Source organism: Phoxinus phoxinus, assembly GCF_949152265.1.
Source record: "Phoxinus phoxinus genome assembly, chromosome: 14".
In the NCBI taxonomy this organism is placed as follows: Eukaryota; Metazoa; Chordata; class Actinopteri; order Cypriniformes; family Leuciscidae; genus Phoxinus; species Phoxinus phoxinus.
The window spans coordinates 17,649,503-17,669,292 of NC_136889.1; the positions used below are offsets into that span (position 1 = coordinate 17,649,503).

The 19,790-nt window shown below is 38.1% G+C and overlaps 2 protein-coding genes across 6 annotated transcripts; both read left to right on the top strand.

The window, feature by feature from the left end:
• Window positions 1–352: 352 nt before the first annotated feature.
• LOC307010510 (uncharacterized protein) lies at window positions 353–8,570 on the top strand. 3 transcript variants are annotated; one of them, XM_079635279.1, is made up of 11 exons: window positions 358–1,762; window positions 2,016–2,258; window positions 2,458–2,535; window positions 2,675–2,977; window positions 3,240–3,425; window positions 3,611–3,705; window positions 3,851–3,901; window positions 4,120–4,501; window positions 4,603–4,782; window positions 5,545–5,690; window positions 5,983–6,136. In XM_079635279.1, the coding sequence occupies exons 1-10, from the start codon at window positions 1,732–1,734 to the stop codon at window positions 5,682–5,684; spliced, it is 1,689 nt and encodes a 562-aa protein (XP_079491405.1). In that variant the 5' UTR covers window positions 358–1,731; the 3' UTR covers window positions 5,685–5,690; window positions 5,983–6,136. The 3 variants fall into 3 exon arrangements, with proteins under 3 accessions (XP_079491407.1, XP_079491405.1, XP_079491406.1); XM_079635281.1 differs by lacking the exon at window positions 5,545–5,690 and having other exon boundaries at window positions 353–1,762; window positions 5,983–8,570; XM_079635280.1 differs by lacking the exon at window positions 2,458–2,535 and having other exon boundaries at window positions 359–1,762.
• A 2,238-nt stretch (window positions 8,571–10,808) lies between these two features.
• Window positions 10,809–18,197, top strand: LOC307010066 (uncharacterized protein). 3 transcript variants are annotated; one of them, XM_079634444.1, is made up of 11 exons: window positions 10,816–11,396; window positions 11,650–11,880; window positions 12,080–12,157; window positions 12,297–12,599; window positions 12,862–13,047; window positions 13,233–13,327; window positions 13,473–13,523; window positions 13,742–14,123; window positions 14,225–14,404; window positions 15,172–15,317; window positions 15,610–18,197. In XM_079634444.1, the coding sequence occupies exons 1-10, from the start codon at window positions 11,366–11,368 to the stop codon at window positions 15,309–15,311; spliced, it is 1,677 nt and encodes a 558-aa protein (XP_079490570.1). In that variant the 5' UTR covers window positions 10,816–11,365; the 3' UTR covers window positions 15,312–15,317; window positions 15,610–18,197. The 3 variants fall into 3 exon arrangements, with proteins under 3 accessions (XP_079490572.1, XP_079490571.1, XP_079490570.1); XM_079634446.1 differs by lacking the exons at window positions 15,172–15,317; window positions 15,610–18,197 and adding an exon at window positions 15,094–15,157 and having other exon boundaries at window positions 10,809–11,396; XM_079634445.1 differs by lacking the exon at window positions 15,172–15,317 and having other exon boundaries at window positions 10,812–11,396.
• The last annotated feature ends 1,593 nt before the right edge of the window (window positions 18,198–19,790 follow it).

Consider the following 19,790-nt stretch of genomic DNA (forward strand, 5'->3'; position numbering starts at 1 on the left):
AATTTGCACTGAGCTCTCAGGTTTGACAATTCTGCCACATGATGATTAATAAGAAACCAGAAAATGGTATTTTACTTAGATTTGCAGTAAGCATTTCTTAACCTATCATTTATTTCAAATATCTATATCTACAACAAAATGTGTGTGCATGTGTGTGTGCCCAAGCGATTGCCACAGCCCATTTATAGAAACACAGCAATTATTTTATCAGTTTTAACACTGAAGCTGTGCGTCAGATGTTTCCCATCCTCACGGACCTTGTCATAAAACTCGTTTAAATGATCATGCTGCTTTTTGTTTTGAGTTTAGTGATGAGTCGTTCATGAATCCATTCATTGCGTCTGTCACGTGACAAATGAACGAAAGACTCGGAAGGTAAAGTAATTATTTATGTTCCCTGTAAACGATTTTTGACTGCATTATAATGATTTAATAATTCAGAATATGATCAAGATTGCGTAAGTGGATGTGTTCGGGGAATTTGCCAGTTAATAGTATAACATTTAAAGCCCCTTAAATGAACGAAATGACTCGGAAAAAAGATTTGTTCATTTTGATGAACGAGATCGACCAAGAGAGCCAGGAGACACTGGTGGCTGGTGTTGCCAGATTGGGTGTTTTCCCCGCTACATATTAAGGCCGTTTACGGGGTGTTTTAGCCGGATTTTGCCTGGAAGGCTCTATAGAAATCTGGCACCCCATTGAACGAAGTTAAACGGAGAGAGCGTGCCGTTCACCGACACCAGAATGAACGAGTTCACAGTAACGTTCATCAGGCAGTAATACAGTACGTTCAGTTCACGTTCGCCCAAAATATGAACGAGTTCATGAACTATCGTTCAATGAAGGCGTTCAGGCACAACACTGGTATTGAGATATAAGCCTATGCAAGACCAAAGAGCTTTACATTTAGAACAACAGTGTTTATGGTATTATATTCAAAAATGTACTATTATGAAATAAGTGTCCTGACACGTGTTTATGGCATTTTGAATGCAGTGTTACATTTTGTAGGAGATGTGGGGCATTTCCCATTTTGTGACTGGTTTTGGGAATTGTGTGGAGAAAAAGGTGACAGTTTTGAAAACGTGTCAAAACAAATAACTGTTCAAAAATAATACATCTCATATGTATTATTAAAGAAAACGTAAAAATTAAGTTTGTAACTATTCAATAAATGTGTTCAGTTTCGATGTGAGCTCACGTGCTGTGCTCATAGCACGTGCGTGCGTGCATTTGAGTGATTCGAATTTGTGTTGCTATAGCGACCCCTGTTATGAATCCTGACTGCATTTGAGTGATTTAAATTTTAGTTTCTATAGCGACGCGTGTGTTATGAATGCTGACTGATACACACTCGAACCGAGCGCTGTTTGTTGGTTGAGAGACGAGGCGAATTGACAAACTTTTGCAGAGTTTCTGTGCGATCGATCTTGAGATTTCAAAACTGTTCGGAGGATTTCTGAGAGGAGACTTTCTAGAAGAACATCGGAGGATATATCCTTTATATTTTATCCTTAAGTTATATTTTTGAAAGTTAATTTTATTTCCGAGGATACTTTTGTTTATTGTTATTTCGTGAGAAGGTGTTTGGAGTTTTTAATTTTTTGTTTTATTTTTAATTTTATTTTTTTGGGGGAGGAGTATTTCTGAGAAGGGTAACGTTAGTGTTTTATTGTATTGTATTTTGTATTGTATTTCTGTATTGTTTTTATTTTAGGTTGAAGGAAGATGTCTCAGGCTCTCATGGGTGAAAGAGGAGGTGAGTGCTTTAGTTTTTCATTTGTTTATGGTATGTTATGGTATGATGTTGTACAATGATTGACTAAATTAATGTGAAGGTAACCCATTTTATAAATTTTACCAGCTAAGTTATCACATGTATTTGATTCCTTGCATTTAAAATAAACTTTTAAATTTGAGTAACGTTAACTATAGTAATAATTAGTAATTGACCGCTGACATTATTGATTATTTTAAACATTTCTAACTATGTGATGTCTGAAATATTCCAGACTCAGGCCGCTCCAGCTCCAGCTCCAGCTCCAGCTCCAGCTCCAGCTCCAGTACATCTGTTTTCTCCCAGGATCCACTGCCAGACCTGACCCAGACACTGATCCAGAAGCTTCCAGGATATTTCACCCCTCAGTCTTCTGAGTTTTCTTTTTCTGTGTCCACAGATCGGACTGACAGCAGGAGGGAGTTGCAGAGCCCAGATGATGGACGTCCGTCCACTTCACCGAAACGCTGTCACAGAGGTCAGGATAGGCTTTTATTGAAGAATTTATGGCTCAGTTAATAAGTAATTTATCATTCAAAAAAGAAAGTTGAAAAAATTAAAATAAATTAACAATTTGATGTGACCAAATTGTAATATTATTAAAAATGTTTCCCCAGACTCTTCACCGGGCATCATGTCCACATCATCTTCTGAGTTTTCTTTTTCTGTGTCCACAGATCGGACTGACAGCAGGAGGGAGTTGCAGAGCCCAGATGATGGACGTCCGTCCACTTCATCGAAACGCTGTCACAGAGGTCAGGATAGGCTTTTATTGAAGAATTTATGGCTCAGTTAATAAGTAATTTATCATTCAAAAAAGAAAGTTGAAAAAATTTAAATAAAGTAACAATTTGATGTGACCAAATTGTAATATTATTAAAAATGTTTCCCCAGACTCTTCACCGGGCATCATGTCCACATCATCTTCGTCCCGCTCTGTGGGAAATGTGAAGAGGTGGTTATGTGGGTTGAAGAGCTTCAGCAGCAAAGGCTCGTACATCGTCCAGAGGAAGCGGAGTGGCGATAGATCGGAAAGCCAATATGAACAGGGCAGTGGCGGCAACAGGAGATTGTCCAGGACCAACAGCTTTGAAGAGTTTATGTGCCCTCCGCTGCCAGGTCAAGTTCCCATCGACCCAACGGAGACTTCAAATGTCCGTATGGAACCACCGCCACCGGTGAACAAGAGCTCGACTGGTGAGACTGAAATAAGGCTGGAGACTGTAAAGTGTACAGATAGAGATGTTGCTAATAATTAGTATAGTTTTTATCATGTTTATGTCCAATCACATTTACTGCTGCTCTGCAAAATTTTGCTGGAATTTTCTTTGGATTTGTAACATTACAGATTAGAATTTAACAGTAAAATGTAAGTTATGTCATTACTGTATATCTTTGCTTAATTTGACGTCATTGATGTTTTTAATACCGGTAAGTCAATTGTTTTTCTTCATTTCAGAAAAACCCAAGAAGAGGAAACGATCTGGTTCTTTGCTCAGAAGGATGTGGAAGGCTGTGAAGTATCCGTTCCTCTGCTGTTTTGCTGTGGATGATGTGGAGCCTTTCGTTCCTCCAGCGGATCTGGATTCTGATCCTGATCCTTCATCACCTGATCCCGATCACTCCGCCGTCAAGCCGAATAACGGTAAATCTGCACAAATTATTTCTCCAACATTGGTTTAAAGAGTATTATCGTATTGTTTTTTAATAAAGATAGACTTGTTTTCAAAAAATTATTTTCTCGACACAACCAGCACTGATATTTTTAATATAAAACCAAGGATCTATCAAGCTCATATATTTCTCATATTTTTCTGATTTGTTTTTTAGGGTCCTTTGAGACTCTCTATAACGTGGGAGAGATGATTGGATCCGGAGGATTCGGAAGAGTGTTCGAGGGAACACGGAAATTGGATGGCAAAAAGGTAAAGCAATCTTGCTGAATTGTATTTTATTTTTCAAGTATTTGGTTTAATACTCAGATGCTCAAATGGTAAATGTTATGTGCAAAGTCAGGCGCTTAAATACTATTACTGTTATTGAATACAGTTTTTTTGTGTGTTTTTGCAGGTTGCCATCAAGCGGATGCGCAAGACTTACAACGATCTTTATCTTGCTATTGTAAGTTGGTCAAAAGCTGAATGTGTATGTGTTGTTTAAGTGCTGATTACTGTAGTCAATACACCTGTGTGAAGCATTCGCTGTAAATATAATAGACAAATAAGCCTGGAAAGGCTCTGATGATCGTATCTACAAAGATAAAAAAAAAAGTATATTTTAAAATTATGTTTTCTTCAGATTTTTACCCAGCTAACCTTCTGTCTACTACTTTTCTCTAGCCTGGGCATCCCAAACCGCTCATTACAGAAGTGGCGCTGCTGCTAAAGATGAGGCAAGAACCCATAAGCCCCTACGTCATACAGCTGTACGATTGGTTTGAACACCCTCGAAAATTCACTCTCATCATGGAGTTCCCTGAACCGTGCGAGAGCTTGCTGGACTTCATCAGTCGTAATCCTCAACTGCATGAAACAACAGCACGGATCATCATGCGACAGGCTGTGCTGGCAGTTCAACACTGCATTGAGCGCGGCGTTTTTCATAGTGATGTTCATGCGCAGAATTTCCTGTTGAGGAAAAACATGTTACAGCTCAAGCTGATAGACTTTGGCAGCGGTCACCTACTTAGTGCTGACGGCTACGAGAGTGACATATACGTTGGTGAGCATTTTTGGAGTGTGAAAACCTGAATGTAGCGACTTACTGATTATTTGATGCTTTAAAAAAAATTGCTCAACAATATGCGAATGTCTTGCTTACAGGAGTACTGGATTACTGCCCACCTGAAGTCCACACTGAACCTCGATTCCACGCCGTCCCAACAAATGTCTGGGCTCTAGGAGTGATGTTGTACGAGATGGTGAACCCATGTCGTCCTTTTCTCAATCCATTGGAAATCACAGAAGCCAAAGTTACATTTCTGAACTCCAACTTATCCAAAGGTGAGTGAATAATATTGATGACATTGATAAACACACACATAAAGGGGAGACTCCGTACACAGAGAGAGTTAAAGGTGAAATACGTAAGATTTATGTTAAAATACATTGTCTTCTCCCAGTTTATTGTTCATCGATTACTATTAGTATGTCATTTATGGGTTTATCTCCCCCAAAAGTGTAAACATTGAGCCTCCCAATATCTTTCCAGCCCAACCTATAGCGTGTGTTTGGGGGCGTGGCTACTGAGGGTGTTTAGCCGCTGTGGGATCATGGGAAAAGATATTCAGCTTTAGTCACAGAAGTGAAAGCCAAAATTCACTGCATTTATACCTTTAAAGATTAAACCGGTCATGAACGCGTCAAAGCGAATGGGGCATTGAGATGCAACACGCTATAAAGGACGCTTCAATAACATACAGCATCATCATGCACCCGTTCAGAAACACAAATGTTCATAAAGACAAATGCAACACAGATCAAATGATTCCTCATATGTAGAACATGCCTTCAGAAGAACCAGTAAGAGCTGCGTTTGTGATGTTTGAGTTGAGGGAAGCGAAAGGGGCGTTTGGTTGTTTGAAAATATGCTATATTTTTGTAATTCTGCTCGGTGCCACAGAAAATACATACTTCACCTTTAAAGAAAGATAAAGAACACTTTACCTTGTATTAATCATGTTTCAGATGCTGTTTTCATAGATGCCACCATTCGTGTCACATGGTCATGACTAACCAGCTCTCTCCTTAATAAAATGTGTACAGAATGCTGTGATCTGATTAGCCAGTGCCTAACCCTGGATCCAACTAAACGCCCGACGTTAGAGCAGATGTTACAACATGAATGGATTAGAAATGATCAGGAGAAGTTCAGGAGATGTTCAGGAGATTCACTCGATCAGTGATTTCAGGTGTGAGGAAGTGTAACAGACAGAGTAGGATTATTATCATTTATCTTCAGTTCTGGAGTATTTGTAGTGAGGTTTTCAAATGTGTGTTCATTGTAATGTTCTTGTTATAGTCAAGTCACCTTCATTTATATAGCGCTTTATACAACACAGATTGTTTCAGAGCGGCTTCACAGTAATAAACAGGAAAATAACAGAATCAGTGATGCAATTGCAAGAATTCAGTTCTGTTGTAAATCAGCTCTAAAAAAACATCCATGAGTTCACATGTTCATATAATCTTTGTGTTGGATAGGAAATAACACACTTGCTGTCGTTGGTCGAGGGCTTGAGCTCGAGACGTGACCCGAAGCCTGAAGTCCAACCCCAACCTGACAGGAACTCAAGCCGCCACACCAGAGATCTCAGAGCCGTCCACGTCTGAGCAAGAACATGAGAGACTGCAAGACTGGAAACAAGTCATCAAGTCATCACTGTTCCTCAGTTTTCAGCATTTGATTGCTTGGTTTTGACTATTTCTGTTCCTGCTTCTACAATCATTGCTACAGTCTACAAACCACCTAAGACTAAGTCACATGCAGTTTTTATGTCAAAATTTGCTGACTTTCTGTCAATATTGACCCTGAAGTTCCACAGAGTTCATATTGTCGGGGATTTCAACATTCATGTGGACCTTTTATCGCTACTTGACTGTTTTAATTTCTTGCAATTGGTAACTGGCCCGACTCACTGCAAAGGCCATTCTCTGAATCTTGTGATTATAAATGACTCATTTGTATCGCAGTTTTCATCCGTTGACCTCGGACTGTCCGATCAATCAGCTTTCTTCTTTAATTGGGAACTACATTATTTTTGTGCACCTACCATTCGAACTGTAACATTTCGGAAGTGGAAATCTATTGATCAGACAGTTTTTTCCAATTCTGTTGTTTCCACTTTAAGTAATCTGCACTTTACATCTTTGGAGGAGAAAGTCTCACAGTTAAATAACGCTCTTGCTGCTAATCTAGACTCTTTTGCTCCTCTGAGGTCACGCAAGGTTACTTTTGCTCGCTCTGCTCCATGATGGTATAACGACTATTTGCGCACTAAGAAGTAGGGCTGCACAATTTATCATATTTTAATTTGCGATAACGATGTCTGCCTCTCTCGATTCATTTTAAATAATCGTCACAATATTTGCCCGCTCATTACTTTTCCTGAAAATGCTTTTTTTATTTGACATTTGTGTTATCTTGCATTGATAACAAGTCCCCACTAGCACTGATGATTGTGGTTGCCAGATGTAAATAGCTTAAATTCCCCAAACAGAGCTTTTCTCTTACATTTTCTGCCCAGTGTTTTACTTAGTCTGTGCAATCTGGCAATCCTTGCACGCTCGCTCTACACTGCACTCTAAAAAGCACTGATGATCTGAAAACGAACATGCGCTGGAGTTTAGCGATTTCCCAGCGATATTCTGCTTACATGAAATTGTCATACAGCCGGTCTGTTTCTTCACAAGCCACTTGTGCTGTTTGTGTGACTAAATCTGCCAATCAAACCTCCACCTTATTGTTTGGGATTATGTTTGCAGAATTAAATGAACAATAAAAAAAAAGAATGTTTCCCTGGACGACTTTAATAATTATCGTCCTATCTCGAATCTTACATTTCTGGCTAAAATACTTGGGCGTATTGTTGACTCTCATTTGTGTAACTATCTCACGATTAATAACCTTTTTGAACCCCTTCAGTCGGGTTTTTGTAAATTTCACAGTACCGAGACGGCTTTGGTTAAAGTCACACGCAATGATCTATTGATGGCTTCTGACTCTGACGCAACATCCATTCTCATTCTTCTTGCTCTAAGAGCCGCTTTTGATAGTGTTGATCTCAGTCTATTACTCACACGTCTTGAAACAGTGGCTGGTGTGTCGGGACAGTTTTTAAGTGGTTTAGATCCTCTTTAACTGACCGTTCGCAGTTCATTTCAGTGGGTGGCCATAGGTCTGAGATTAGCTCTGTCACTGGTGTTCCTCAGGGGTCAGCCTTGGGCCCTTTACTTTTTAATATTTATCTGTCACCATTGATCATTTCTAGTGATCGCTCGGCCTCAATTATCGTTTGTATGCTGACGATACGCAGATTTATATACATTCTAAACCAGATGAGCGCCCTGACGCTGATCTTATGAGATAAAAACGTGGATGAGTAATAATTTCCTGTGTCTGAACATTGCAAATTATGCTCATTGGTTCCCGTCATCAAATTTCCAAAGCTGGTTCTCTGTCTGACTTTTGATAGCTCTGTTTTGGAAACCCAGAGCAAAGTGAGGAACCTTGCAGTTATTTTCAATGCTAATCTTTCATTTGATTATTTTGTTCAGAGTACAGTTTAAACTTCTTTTTCCATCTCAGAAACATTGCAAGATTGTGTCCTATGTTACATTTTCCTGTAGCAGAAAAGCTGATAAAAATAAACTGTTACGTCCTTTTAGCCGGAGTTTCTAAAGCCACACTAAACAAGCTCCAATATGTACAAAATTCGCTATAATCCCTATAATCCTAATCGCAGATCCTCACAATCGAACTTACTGGTTGTTCCTAAAACACACTTAAGAACTGTGGGTGACACTTTCTGAGGCTTTCTCTTCCAATGCTCCAGATCTTTGAATTTCTCTTGAACTCCAGACATATGCCATTTTTAAAGGTCAACTCAAGACATATTGTTTTAAACTTGCATTTTGCTTGTTGATGTTTATTTAATTATTTTGTTGATTTTTGTTTTGTTGATGTTTATTTTGTTCTTTATATTTCAATTGTATTGCTTATTGTCTGCAATGCTTTGAGAAGCTGCTTTTAAAGGTGCTTTATAAAATAAAGTTTATTATTATTATTATTATCACAGCCTCATTTGCTTTGTTTTAAAAGTAATTTTTGCTTTGTTTTTAAATCAAGACAAGTCATCTTTATTTATATATGCTTTATATATGACCAATCTGTATATGACCTGTACAGTATTCAGGCAAAGGCCTATTTTGTGCTTCCTGAAATAAAACTGTTTAAAATCTCAATCTACATTGCTGCAGACTTCAGTGCATTGATTGTAGAGCCTGTCTAAAACATAACACTACAATAAATGAGACTAGAACATTTTGAAAATAATAATAATATAATTTGTTGCCTCCCCTTTGGTTATTTAGGTTAAAGAAGCTATTATTGTTTTATTAAGCTGAAAGTATACTTTGTTCTTTTACACGCACAGCCTTGCAAAGTATACTTCTTTTGACTCGTACCCGACCCTCATGGCCCATTGTGAGTAACATGTCTATATATAGTGTGAACAAAGTCATTTTGAAGAAACATGCCAGGTTTCATGAATTTCTGAAGCTCGGAGGCCTCACAGTAAATTCTAAACTAGTATCAATCATTTGAACTGAGGATGAAGGCAGTAATAGTAGGCTACTACCGCAGGATAAGAAATCTGTTTAATCTAATCTTTACCATTATCCAGCATTGGCTGATAAACAAATGCTCCAAATCCTTATTATAATTGTTTTAAACAATTATGGTGCACTGGTAATATAGATTTTTACAAAGAAATAAATGAAATGCTTATAGACCATTAAACAATATTTCACAATCACATATCCCAATTACATTGAAAAAATATTTGTCTTTGTGTATGTGTGTGTGTGTGTGTGTGTGTGTGTGTGTGTGTGTGTGTGTGTGTGTGTGTGTGTGTGTGTGTGTGTGTGTGTGTGTGAGAGAGAGAGCCTGCTTAATGGAGTTAACATGGAAAAACTACTTTGCTTTAGTGGAGATTACTGTTGGAAACTAACACTTTTAAAATGAAAGTGAGCCAATGAGTTCTATTCAGAGGTGCTTTTGCACTCATGTTTAGACATTATAAAACACTCACTATTATAACACTATTATAATCACATTTTGTCAAAGTTTATCACTTAATTTGCACTGAGCTCTCAGGTTTGACAATTCTGCCACATGATGATTAATAAGAAACCAGAAAATGGTATTTTACTTAGATTTGCAGTAAGCATTTCTTAACCTATCATTTATTTCAAATATCTATATCTACAACAAAATGTGTGTGCATGTGTGTGTGCCCAAGCGATTGCCACAGCCCATTTATAGAAACACAGCAATTATTTTATCAGTTTTAACACTGAAGCTGTGCGTCAGATGTTTCCCATCCTCACGGACCTTGTCATAAAACTCGTTTAAATGATCATGCTGCTTTTTGTTTTGAGTTTAGTGATGAGTCGTTCATGAATCCATTCATTGCGTCTGTCACGTGACAAATGAACGAAAGACTCGGAAGGTAAAGTAATTATTTATGTTCCCTGTAAACGATTTTTGACTGCATTATAATGATTTAATAATTCAGAATATGATCAAGATTGCGTAAGTGGATGTGTTCGGGGAATTTGCCAGTTAATAGTATAACATTTAAAGCCCCTTAAATGAACGAAATGACTCGGAAAAAAGATTTGTTCATTTTGATGAACGAGATCGACCAAGAGAGCCAGGAGACACTGGTGGCTGGTGTTGCCAGATTGGGTGTTTTCCCCGCTACATATTAAGGCCGTTTACGGGGTGTTTTAGCCGGATTTTGCCTGGAAGGCTCTATAGAAATCTGGCACCCCATTGAACGAAGTTAAACGGAGAGAGCGTGCCGTTCACCGACACCAGAATGAACGAGTTCACAGTAACGTTCATCAGGCAGTAATACAGTACGTTCAGTTCACGTTCGCCCAAAATATGAACAGTTCATGAACTATCGTTCAATGAAGGCGTTCAGGCACAACACTGGTATTGAGATATAAGCCTATGCAAGACCAAAGAGCTTTACATTTAGAACAACAGTGTTTATGGTATTATATTCAAAAATGTACTATTATGAAATGAGTGTCCTGACACGTGTTTATGGCATTTTGAATGCAGTGTTACATTTTGTAGGAGATGTGGGGCATTTCCCATTTTGTGACTGGTTTTGGGAATTGTGTGGAGAAAAAGGTGACAGTTTTGAAAACGTGTCAAAACAAATAACTGTTTAAAAATAATACATCTCATATGTATTATTAAAGAAAACGTAAAAATTAAGTTTGTAACTATTCAATAAATGTGTTCAGTTTCGATGTGAGCTCACGTGCTGTGCTCATAGCACGTGCGTGCGTGCATTTGAGTGATTCGAATTTGTGTTGCTATAGCGACCCCTGTTATGAATCCTGACTGCATTTGAGTGATTTAAATTTTAGTTTCTATAGCGACGCGTGTGTTATGAATGCTGACTGATACACACTCGAACCGAGCGCTGTTTGTTGGTTGAGAGACGAGGCGAATTGACAAACTTTTGCAGAGTTTCTGTGCGATCGATCTTGAGATTTCAAAACTGTTCGGAGGATTTCTGAGAGGAGACTTTCTAGAAGAACATCGGAGGATATATCCTTTATATTTTATCCTTAAGTTATATTTTTGAAAGTTAATTTTATTTCCGAGGATACTTTTGTTTATTGTTATTTTGTGAGAAGGTGTTTGGAGTTTTTAATTTTTTGTTTTATTTTTAATTTTATTTTTTTGGGGGAGGAGTATTTCTGAGAAGGGTAACGTTAGTGTTTTATTGTATTGTATTTTGTATTGTATTTCTGTATTGTTTTTATTTTAGGTTGAAGGAAGATGTCTCAGGCTCTCATGGGTGAAAGAGGAGGTGAGTGCTTTAGTTTTTCATTTGTTTATGGTATGTTATGGTATGATGTTGTACAATGATTGACTAAATTAATGTGAAGGTAACCCATTTTATAAATTTTACCAGCTAAGTTATCACATGTATTTGATTCCTTGCATTTAAAATAAACTTTTAAATTTGAGTAACGTTAACTATAGTAATAATTAGTAATTGACCGCTGACATTATTGATTATTTTAAACATTTCTAACTATGTGATGTCTGAAATATTCCAGACTCAGGCCGCTCCAGCTCCAGCTCCAGCTCCAGCTCCAGTACATCTGTTTTCTCCCAGGATCCACTGCCAGACCTGACCCAGACACTGATCCAGAAGCTTCCAGGATATTTCACCCCTCAGTCTTCTGAGTTTTCTTTTTCTGTGTCCACAGATCGGACTGACAGCAGGAGGGAGTTGCAGAGCCCAGATGATGGACGTCCGTCCACTTCACCGAAACGCCGTCACAGAGGTCAGGATAGGCTTTTATTGAAGAATTTATGGCTCAGTTAATAAGTAATTTATCATTCAAAAAAGAAAGTTGAAAAAATTAAAATAAATTAACAATTTGATGTGACCAAATTGTAATATTATTAAAAATGTTTCCCCAGACTCTTCACCGGGCATCATGTCCACATCATCTTCTGAGTTTTCTTTTTCTGTGTCCACAGATCGGACTGACAGCAGGAGGGAGTTGCAGAGCCCAGATGATGGACGTCCGTCCACTTCATCGAAACGCTGTCACAGAGGTCAGGATAGGCTTTTATTGAAGAATTTATGGCTCAGTTAATAAGTAATTTATCATTCAAAAAAGAAAGTTGAAAAAATTTAAATAAAGTAACAATTTGATGTGACCAAATTGTAATATTATTAAAAATGTTTCCCCAGACTCTTCACCGGGCATCATGTCCACATCATCTTCGTCCCGCTCTGTGGGAAATGTGAAGAGGTGGTTATGTGGGTTGAAGAGCTTCAGCAGCAAAGGCTCGTACATCGTCCAGAGGAAGCGGAGTGGCGATAGATCGGAAAGCCAATATGAACAGGGCAGTGGCGGCAACAGGAGATTGTCCAGGACCAACAGCTTTGAAGAGTTTATGTGCCCTCCGCTGCCAGGTCAAGTTCCCATCGACCCAACGGAGACTTCAAATGTCCGTATGGAACCACCGCCACCGGTGAACAAGAGCTCGACTGGTGAGACTGAAATAAGGCTGGAGACTGTAAAGTGTACAGATAGAGATGTTGCTAATAATTAGTATAGTTTTTATCATGTTTATGTCCAATCACATTTACTGCTGCTCTGCAAAATTTTGCTGGAATTTTCTTTGGATTTGTAACATAACAGATTAGAATTTAACAGTAAAATGTAAGTTATGTCATTACTGTATATCTTTGCTTAATTTGACGTCATTGATGTTTTTAATACCGGTAAGTCAATTGTTTTTCTTCATTTCAGAAAAACCCAAGAAGAGGAAACGATCTGGTTCTTTGCTCAGAAGGATGTGGAAGGCTGTGAAGTATCCGTTCCTCTGCTGTTTTGCTGTGGATGATGTGGAGCCTTTCGTTCCTCCAGCGGATCTGGATTCTGATCCTGATCCTTCATCACCTGATCCCGATCACTCCGCCGTCAAGCCGAATAACGGTAAATCTGCACAAATTATTTCTCCAACATTGGTTTAAAGAGTATTATCGTATTGTTTTTTAATAAAGATAGACTTGTTTTCAAAAAATTATTTTCTCGACACAACCAGCACTGATATTTTTAATATAAAACCAAGGATCTATCAAGCTCATATATTTCTCATATTTTTCTGATTTGTTTTTTAGGGTCCTTTGAGACTCTCTATAACGTGGGAGAGATGATTGGATCCGGAGGATTCGGAAGAGTGTTCGAGGGAACACGGAAATTGGATGGCAAAAAGGTAAAGCAATCTTGCTGAATTGTATTTTATTTTTCAAGTATTTGGTTTAATACTCAGATGCTCAAATGGTAAATGTTATGTGCAAAGTCAGGCGCTTAAATACTGTTACTGTTATTGAATACAGTTTTTTTGTGTGTTTTTGCAGGTTGCCATCAAGCGGATGCGCAAGACTTACAACGATCTTTATCTTGCTATTGTAAGTTGGTCAAAAGCTGAATGTGTATGTGTTGTTTAAGTGCTGATTACTGTAGTCAATACACCTGTGTGAAGCATTCGCTGTAAATATAATAGACAAATAAGCCTGGAAAGGCTCTGATGATCGTATCTACAAAGATTTTTAAAAAAGTATATTTTAAAATGATGTTTTCTTCAGATTTTTACCCAGCTAACCTTCTGTCTACTACTTTTCTCTAGCCTGGGCATCCCAAACCGCTCATTACAGAAGTGGCGCTGCTGCTAAAGATGAGGCAAGAACCCATAAGCCCCTATGTCATACAGCTGTACGATTGGTTTGAACACCCTCGAAAATTCACTCTCATCATGGAGTTCCCTGAACCGTGCGAGAGCTTGCTGGACTTCATCAGTCGTAATCCTCAACTGCATGAAACAACAGCACGGATCATCATGCGACAGGCTGTGCTGGCAGTTCAACACTGCATTGAGCGCGGCGTTTTTCATAGTGATGTTCATGCGCAGAATTTCCTGTTGAGGAAAAACATGTTACAGCTCAAGCTGATAGACTTTGGCAGCGGTCACCTACTTAGTGCTGACGGCTACGAGAGTGACATATACGTTGGTGAGCATTTTTGGAGTGTGAAAACCTGAATGTAGCGACTTACTGATTATTTGATGCTTTAAAAAAAATTGCTCAACAATCTGCGAATGTCTTACTTACAGGAGTACTGGATTACTGCCCACCTGAAGTCCACACTGAACCTCGATTCCACGCCGTCCCAACAAATGTCTGGGCTCTAGGAGTGATGTTGTACGAGATGGTGAACCCATGTCGTCCTTTTCTCAATACATTGGAAATCACAGAAGCCAAAGTTACATTTCTGAACTCCAACTTATCCAAAGGTGAGTGAATAATATTGATGACATTGATAAACACACACATAAAGGGGAGACTCCGTACACAGAGAGAGTTAAAGGTGAAATACGTAAGATTTATGTTAAAATACATTCTCTTCTCCCAGTTTATTGTTCATCGATTACTATTAGTATGTCATTTATGGGTTTATCTCCCCCAAAAGTGTAAACATTGAGCCTCCCAATGTCTTTCCAGCCCAACCTATAGCGTGTGTTTGGGGGCGTGGCTACTGAGGGTGTTTAGCCGCTGTGGGATCATGGGAAAAGATATTCAGCTTTAGTCACAGAAGTGAAAGCCAAAATTCACTGCATTTATACCTTTAAAGATTAAACCGGTCATGAACGCGTCAAAGCGAATGGGGCATTGAGATGCAACACGCTATAAAGGACGCTTCAATAACATACAGCATCATCATGCACCCGTTCAGAAACACAAATGTTCATAAAGACAAATGCAACACAGATCAAATGATTCCTCATAGAACATGCCTTCAGAAGAACCAGTAAGAGCTGCGTTTGTGATGTTTGAGTTGAGGGAGGCGCGACAAGCGAAAGGGGCGTTTGGTTGTTTGAAAATATGCTATATTTTTGTAATTCTGCTCGGTGCCACAGAAAATACATACTTCACCTTTAAAGAAAGATAAAGAACAGTTTACCTTATATTAATCATGTTTCAGATGCTGTTTTCATAGATGCCACCATTCGTGTCACATGGTCATGACTAACCAGCTCTCTCCTTAATAAAATGTGTACAGAATGCAGTGATCTGATTAGCCAGTGCCTAACCCTGGATCCAACTAAACGCCCGACGTTAGAGCAGATGTTACAACATGAATGGATTAGAAATGATCAGGAGAAGATCAGGAGATGTTCAGGAGATTCACTCGATCAGTGATTTCAGGTGTGAGGAAGTGTAACAGACAGAGTAGGATTATTATCATTTATCTTCAGTTCTGGAGTATTTGTAGTGAGGTTTTCAAATGTGTGTTCATTGTAATGTTCTTGTTATAGTCAAGTCACCTTCATTTATATAGCGCTTTATACAACACAGATTGTTTCAGAGCGGCTTCACAGTAATAAACAGGAAAATAACAGAATCAGTGATGCAATTGCAAGAATTCAGTTCTGTTGTAAATCAGCTCTAAAAAAACATCCATGAGTTCACATGTTCATATAATCTTTGTGTTGGATAGGAAATAACACACTTGCTGTCGTTGGTCGAGGGCTTGAGCTCGAGACGTGACCCGAAGCCTGAAGTCCAACCCCAACCTGACAGGAACTCAAGCCGCCACACCAGAGATCTCAGAGCCGTCCACGTCTGAGCAAGAACATGAGAGACTGCAAGACTGGAAACAAGTCATCAAGTCATCACTGTTCCTCAGTTTTCAGCATTTGATTGCTTGGTTTTGACTATTTCTGTTCCTGCTTCTACAATCATTGCTACAGTCTACAAACCACCTAAGACTAAGTCACATGCAGTTTTTATGTCAAAATTTGCTGACTTTCTGTCAATATTGACCCTGAAGTTCCACAGAGTTCATATTGTCGGGGATTTCAACATTCATGTGGACCTTTTATCGCTACTTGACTGTTTTAATTTCTTGCAATTGGTAACTGGCCCGACTCACTGCAAAGGCCATTCTCTGAATCTTGTGATTATAAATGACTCATTTGTATCGCAGTTTTCATCTGTTGACCTCGGACTGTCCGATCAATCACCTTTCTTCTTTAATTGGGAACTACATTATTTTTGTGCGCCTGCCATTCGAACTGTAACATTTCGGAAGTGGAAATCTATTGATCAGACAGTTTTTTCCAATTCTGTTGTTTCCACTGTAAGTAATCTGCACTTTACATCTTTGGAGGAGAAAGTCTCACAGTTAAATAACGCTCTTGCTGCTAATCTAGACTCTTTTGCTCCTCTGAGGTCACGCAAGGTTACTTTTTCTCTCTCTGCTCCATGATGGTATAACGACAATTTGCGCACTAAGAAGTAGGGCTGCACAATTTATCGTATTTTAATTTGCGATAACGATGTCTGCCTCTCTCGATTCATTTTAAATAATCGTCACGATATTTGCCCGCTCATGACTTTTCCTGAAAATGCTTTTTTTATTTGACATTTGTGTTATCTTGCATTGATAACAAGTCCCCACTAGCATTGATGATTGTGGTTGCCAGATGTAAATAGCTTAAATTCCCCAAACAGAGCTTTTCTCTTACATTTTCTGCCCAGTGTTTTACTTAATCTGTGCAATCTGGCAATCCTTGCACGCTCGCTCTACACTGCGCTCTAAAAAGCACTGATGATCTGAAAACGAACATGCGCTGGAGTTTAGCGATTTCCCAGCGATATTCTGCTTACATGAAATTGTCATACAGCCGGTCTGTTTCTTCACAAGCCACTTGTGCTGTTTGTGTGACTAAATCTGCCAATCAAACCTCCACCTTATTGTTTGGGATTATGTTTGCAGAATTAAATGAACAATAAAAAAAAAGAATGTTTCCCTGGACGACTTTAATAATTATCGTCCTATCTCGAATCTTACATTTCTGGCTAAAATACTTGGGCGTATTGTTGACTCTCATTTGTGTAACTATCTCACGATTAATAACCTTTTTGAACCCCTTCAGTCGGGTTTTTGTAAATTTCACAGTACCGAGACGGCTTTGGTTAAAGTCACCAATGATCTATTGATGGCTTCTGACTCTGACGCAACATCCATTCTCATTCTTCTTGCTCTAAGAGCCGCTTTTGATAGTGTTGATCTCAGTCTATTACTCACACGTCTTGAAACAGTGGCTGGTGTGTCGGGACAGTTTTTAAGTGGTTTAGATCCTCTTTAACTGACCGTTCGCAGTTCATTTCAGTGGGTGGCCATAGGTCTGAGATTAGCTCTGTTTTCACTGGTGTTCCTTAGGGGTCAGCCTTGGGCCCTTTACTTTTTAATATTTATCTGTCACCATTGATCATTTCTAGAGATCGCTCGGCCTCAATTATCGTTTGTATGCTGACGATACGCAGATTTATATACATTCTAAACCAGATGAGCGCCCTGACGCTGATCTTATGAGATAAAAACGTGGATGAGTAATAATTTCCTGTGTCTGAACATTGCAAGTTATGCTCATTGGTTCCCGTCATCAAATTTCCAAAGCTGGTTCTCTGTCTGACTTTTGATAGCTCTGTTTTGGAAACCCAGAGCAAAGTGAGGAACCTTGCAGTTATTTTCAATGCTAATCTTTCATTTGATTATTTTGTTCAGAGTACAGTTTAAACTTCTTTTTCCGTCTCAGAAACATTGCAAGATTGTGTCCTATGTTACATTTTCCTGTAGCAGAAAAGCTGATAAAAATAAACTGTTACGTCCTTTTAGCCGGAGTTTCTAAAGCCACACTAAACAAGCTCCAATATGTACAAAATTCGCTATAATCCCTATAATCCTAATCGCAGATCCTCACAATCGAACTTACTGGTTGTTCCTAAAACACACTTAAGAACTGTGGGTGACACTTTCTGAGGCTTTCTCTTCCAATGCTCCAGATCTTTGAATTTCTCTTGAACTCCAGACATATGCCATTTTTAAAGGTCAACTCAAGACATATTGTTTTAAACTTGCATTTTGCTTGTTGATGTTTATTTAATTATTTTGTTGATTTTTGTTTTGTTGATGTTTATTTTGTTCTTTATATTTCAATTGTATTGCTTATTGTCTGCAATGCTTTGAGAAGCTGCTTTTAAAGGTGCTTTATAAAATAAAGTTTATTATTATTATTATTATCACAGCCTCATTTGCTTTGTTTTAAAAGTAATTTTTGCTTTGTTTTTAAATCAAGACAAGTCATCTTTATTTATATATGCTTTATATATGACCAATCTGTATATGACCTGTACAGTATTCAGGCAAAGGCCTATTTTGTGCTTCCTGAAATAAAACTGTTTAAAATCTCAATCTACATTGCTGCAGACTTCAGTGCATTGATTGTAGAGCCTGTCTAAAACATAACACTACAATAAATGAGACTAGAACATTTTGAAAATAATAATAATATAATTTGTTGCCTCCCCTTTGGTTATTTAGGTTAAAGAAGCTATTATTGTTTTATTAAGCTGAAAGTATACTTTGTTCTTTTACACGCACAGCCTTGCAAAGTATACTTCTTTTGACTCGTACCCGACCCTCATGGCCCATTGTGAGTAACATGTCTATATATAGTGTGAACAAAGTCATTTTGAAGAAACATGCCAGGTTTCATGAATTTCTGAAGCTCGGAGGCCTCACAGTAAATTCTAAACTAGTATCAATCATTTGAACTGAGGATGAAGGCAGTAATAGTAGGCTACTACCGCAGGATAAGAAATCTGTTTAATCTAATCTTTACCATTATCCAGCATTGGCTGATAAACAAATGCTCCAAATCCTTATTATAATTGTTTTAAACAATTATGGTGCACTGGTAATATAGATTTTTACAAAGAAATAAATGAAATGCTTATAGACCATTAAACAATATTTCACAATCACATATCCCAATTACATTGAAAAAATATTTGTCTTTGTGTATGTGTGTGTGTGTGTGTGTGTGTGTGTGTGTGTGTGTGTGTGTGAGAGAGAGCCTGCTTAATGGAGTTAACATGGAAAAACTACTTTGCTTTAGTGGAGATTACTGTTGGAAACTAACACTTTTAAAATGAAAGTGAGCCAATGAGTTCTATTCAGAGGTGCTTTTGCACTCATGTTTAGACATTATAAAACACTCACTATTATAACACTATTATAATCACATTTTGTCAAAGTTTATCACTTAATTTGCACTGAGCTCTCAGGTTTGACAATTCTGCCACATGATGATTAATAAGAAACCAGAAAATGGTATTTTACTTAGATTTGCAGTAAGCATTTCTTAACCTATCATTTATTTCAAATATCTATATCTACAACAAAATGTGTGTGCATGTGTGTGTGCCCAAGCGATTGCCACAGCCCATTTATAGAAACACAGCAATTATTTTATCAGTTTTAACACTGAAGCTGTGCGTCAGATGTTTCCCATCCTCACGGACCTTGTCATAAAACTCGTTTAAATGATCATGCTGCTTTTTGTTTTGAGTTTAGTGATGAGTCGTTCATGAATCCATTCATTGCGTCTGTCACGTGACAAATGAACGAAAGACTCGGAAGGTAAAGTAATTATTTATGTTCCCTGTAAACGATTTTTGACTGCATTATAATGATTTAATAATTCAGAATATGATCAAGATTGCGTAAGTGGATGTGTTCGGGGAATTTGCCAGTTAATAGTATAACATTTAAAGCCCCTTAAATGAACGAAATGACTCGGAAAAAAGATTTGTTCATTTTGATGAACGAGA

Excerpts from the sequence above, each read along its gene's own strand:
- LOC307010510 (XM_079635279.1), top strand. The coding sequence starts at position 1,732 with ATGTCTCAGGCTCTCATGGGTGAAAGAGGAG. Across the intron at positions 1,763-2,015 it reads TCTCATGGGTGAAAGAGGAG|ACTCAGGCCGCTCCAGCTCC; the intron begins GTGAGTGCTTTA and ends GAAATATTCCAG. Across the intron at positions 2,259-2,457 it reads ACCGAAACGCTGTCACAGAG|ATCGGACTGACAGCAGGAGG; the intron begins GTCAGGATAGGC and ends CTGTGTCCACAG.
- LOC307010066 (XM_079634444.1), top strand. The coding sequence starts at position 11,366 with ATGTCTCAGGCTCTCATGGGTGAAAGAGGAG. Across the intron at positions 11,881-12,079 it reads ACCGAAACGCCGTCACAGAG|ATCGGACTGACAGCAGGAGG; the intron begins GTCAGGATAGGC and ends CTGTGTCCACAG. Across the intron at positions 14,405-15,171 it reads GAACTCCAACTTATCCAAAG|AATGCAGTGATCTGATTAGC; the intron begins GTGAGTGAATAA and ends AAATGTGTACAG.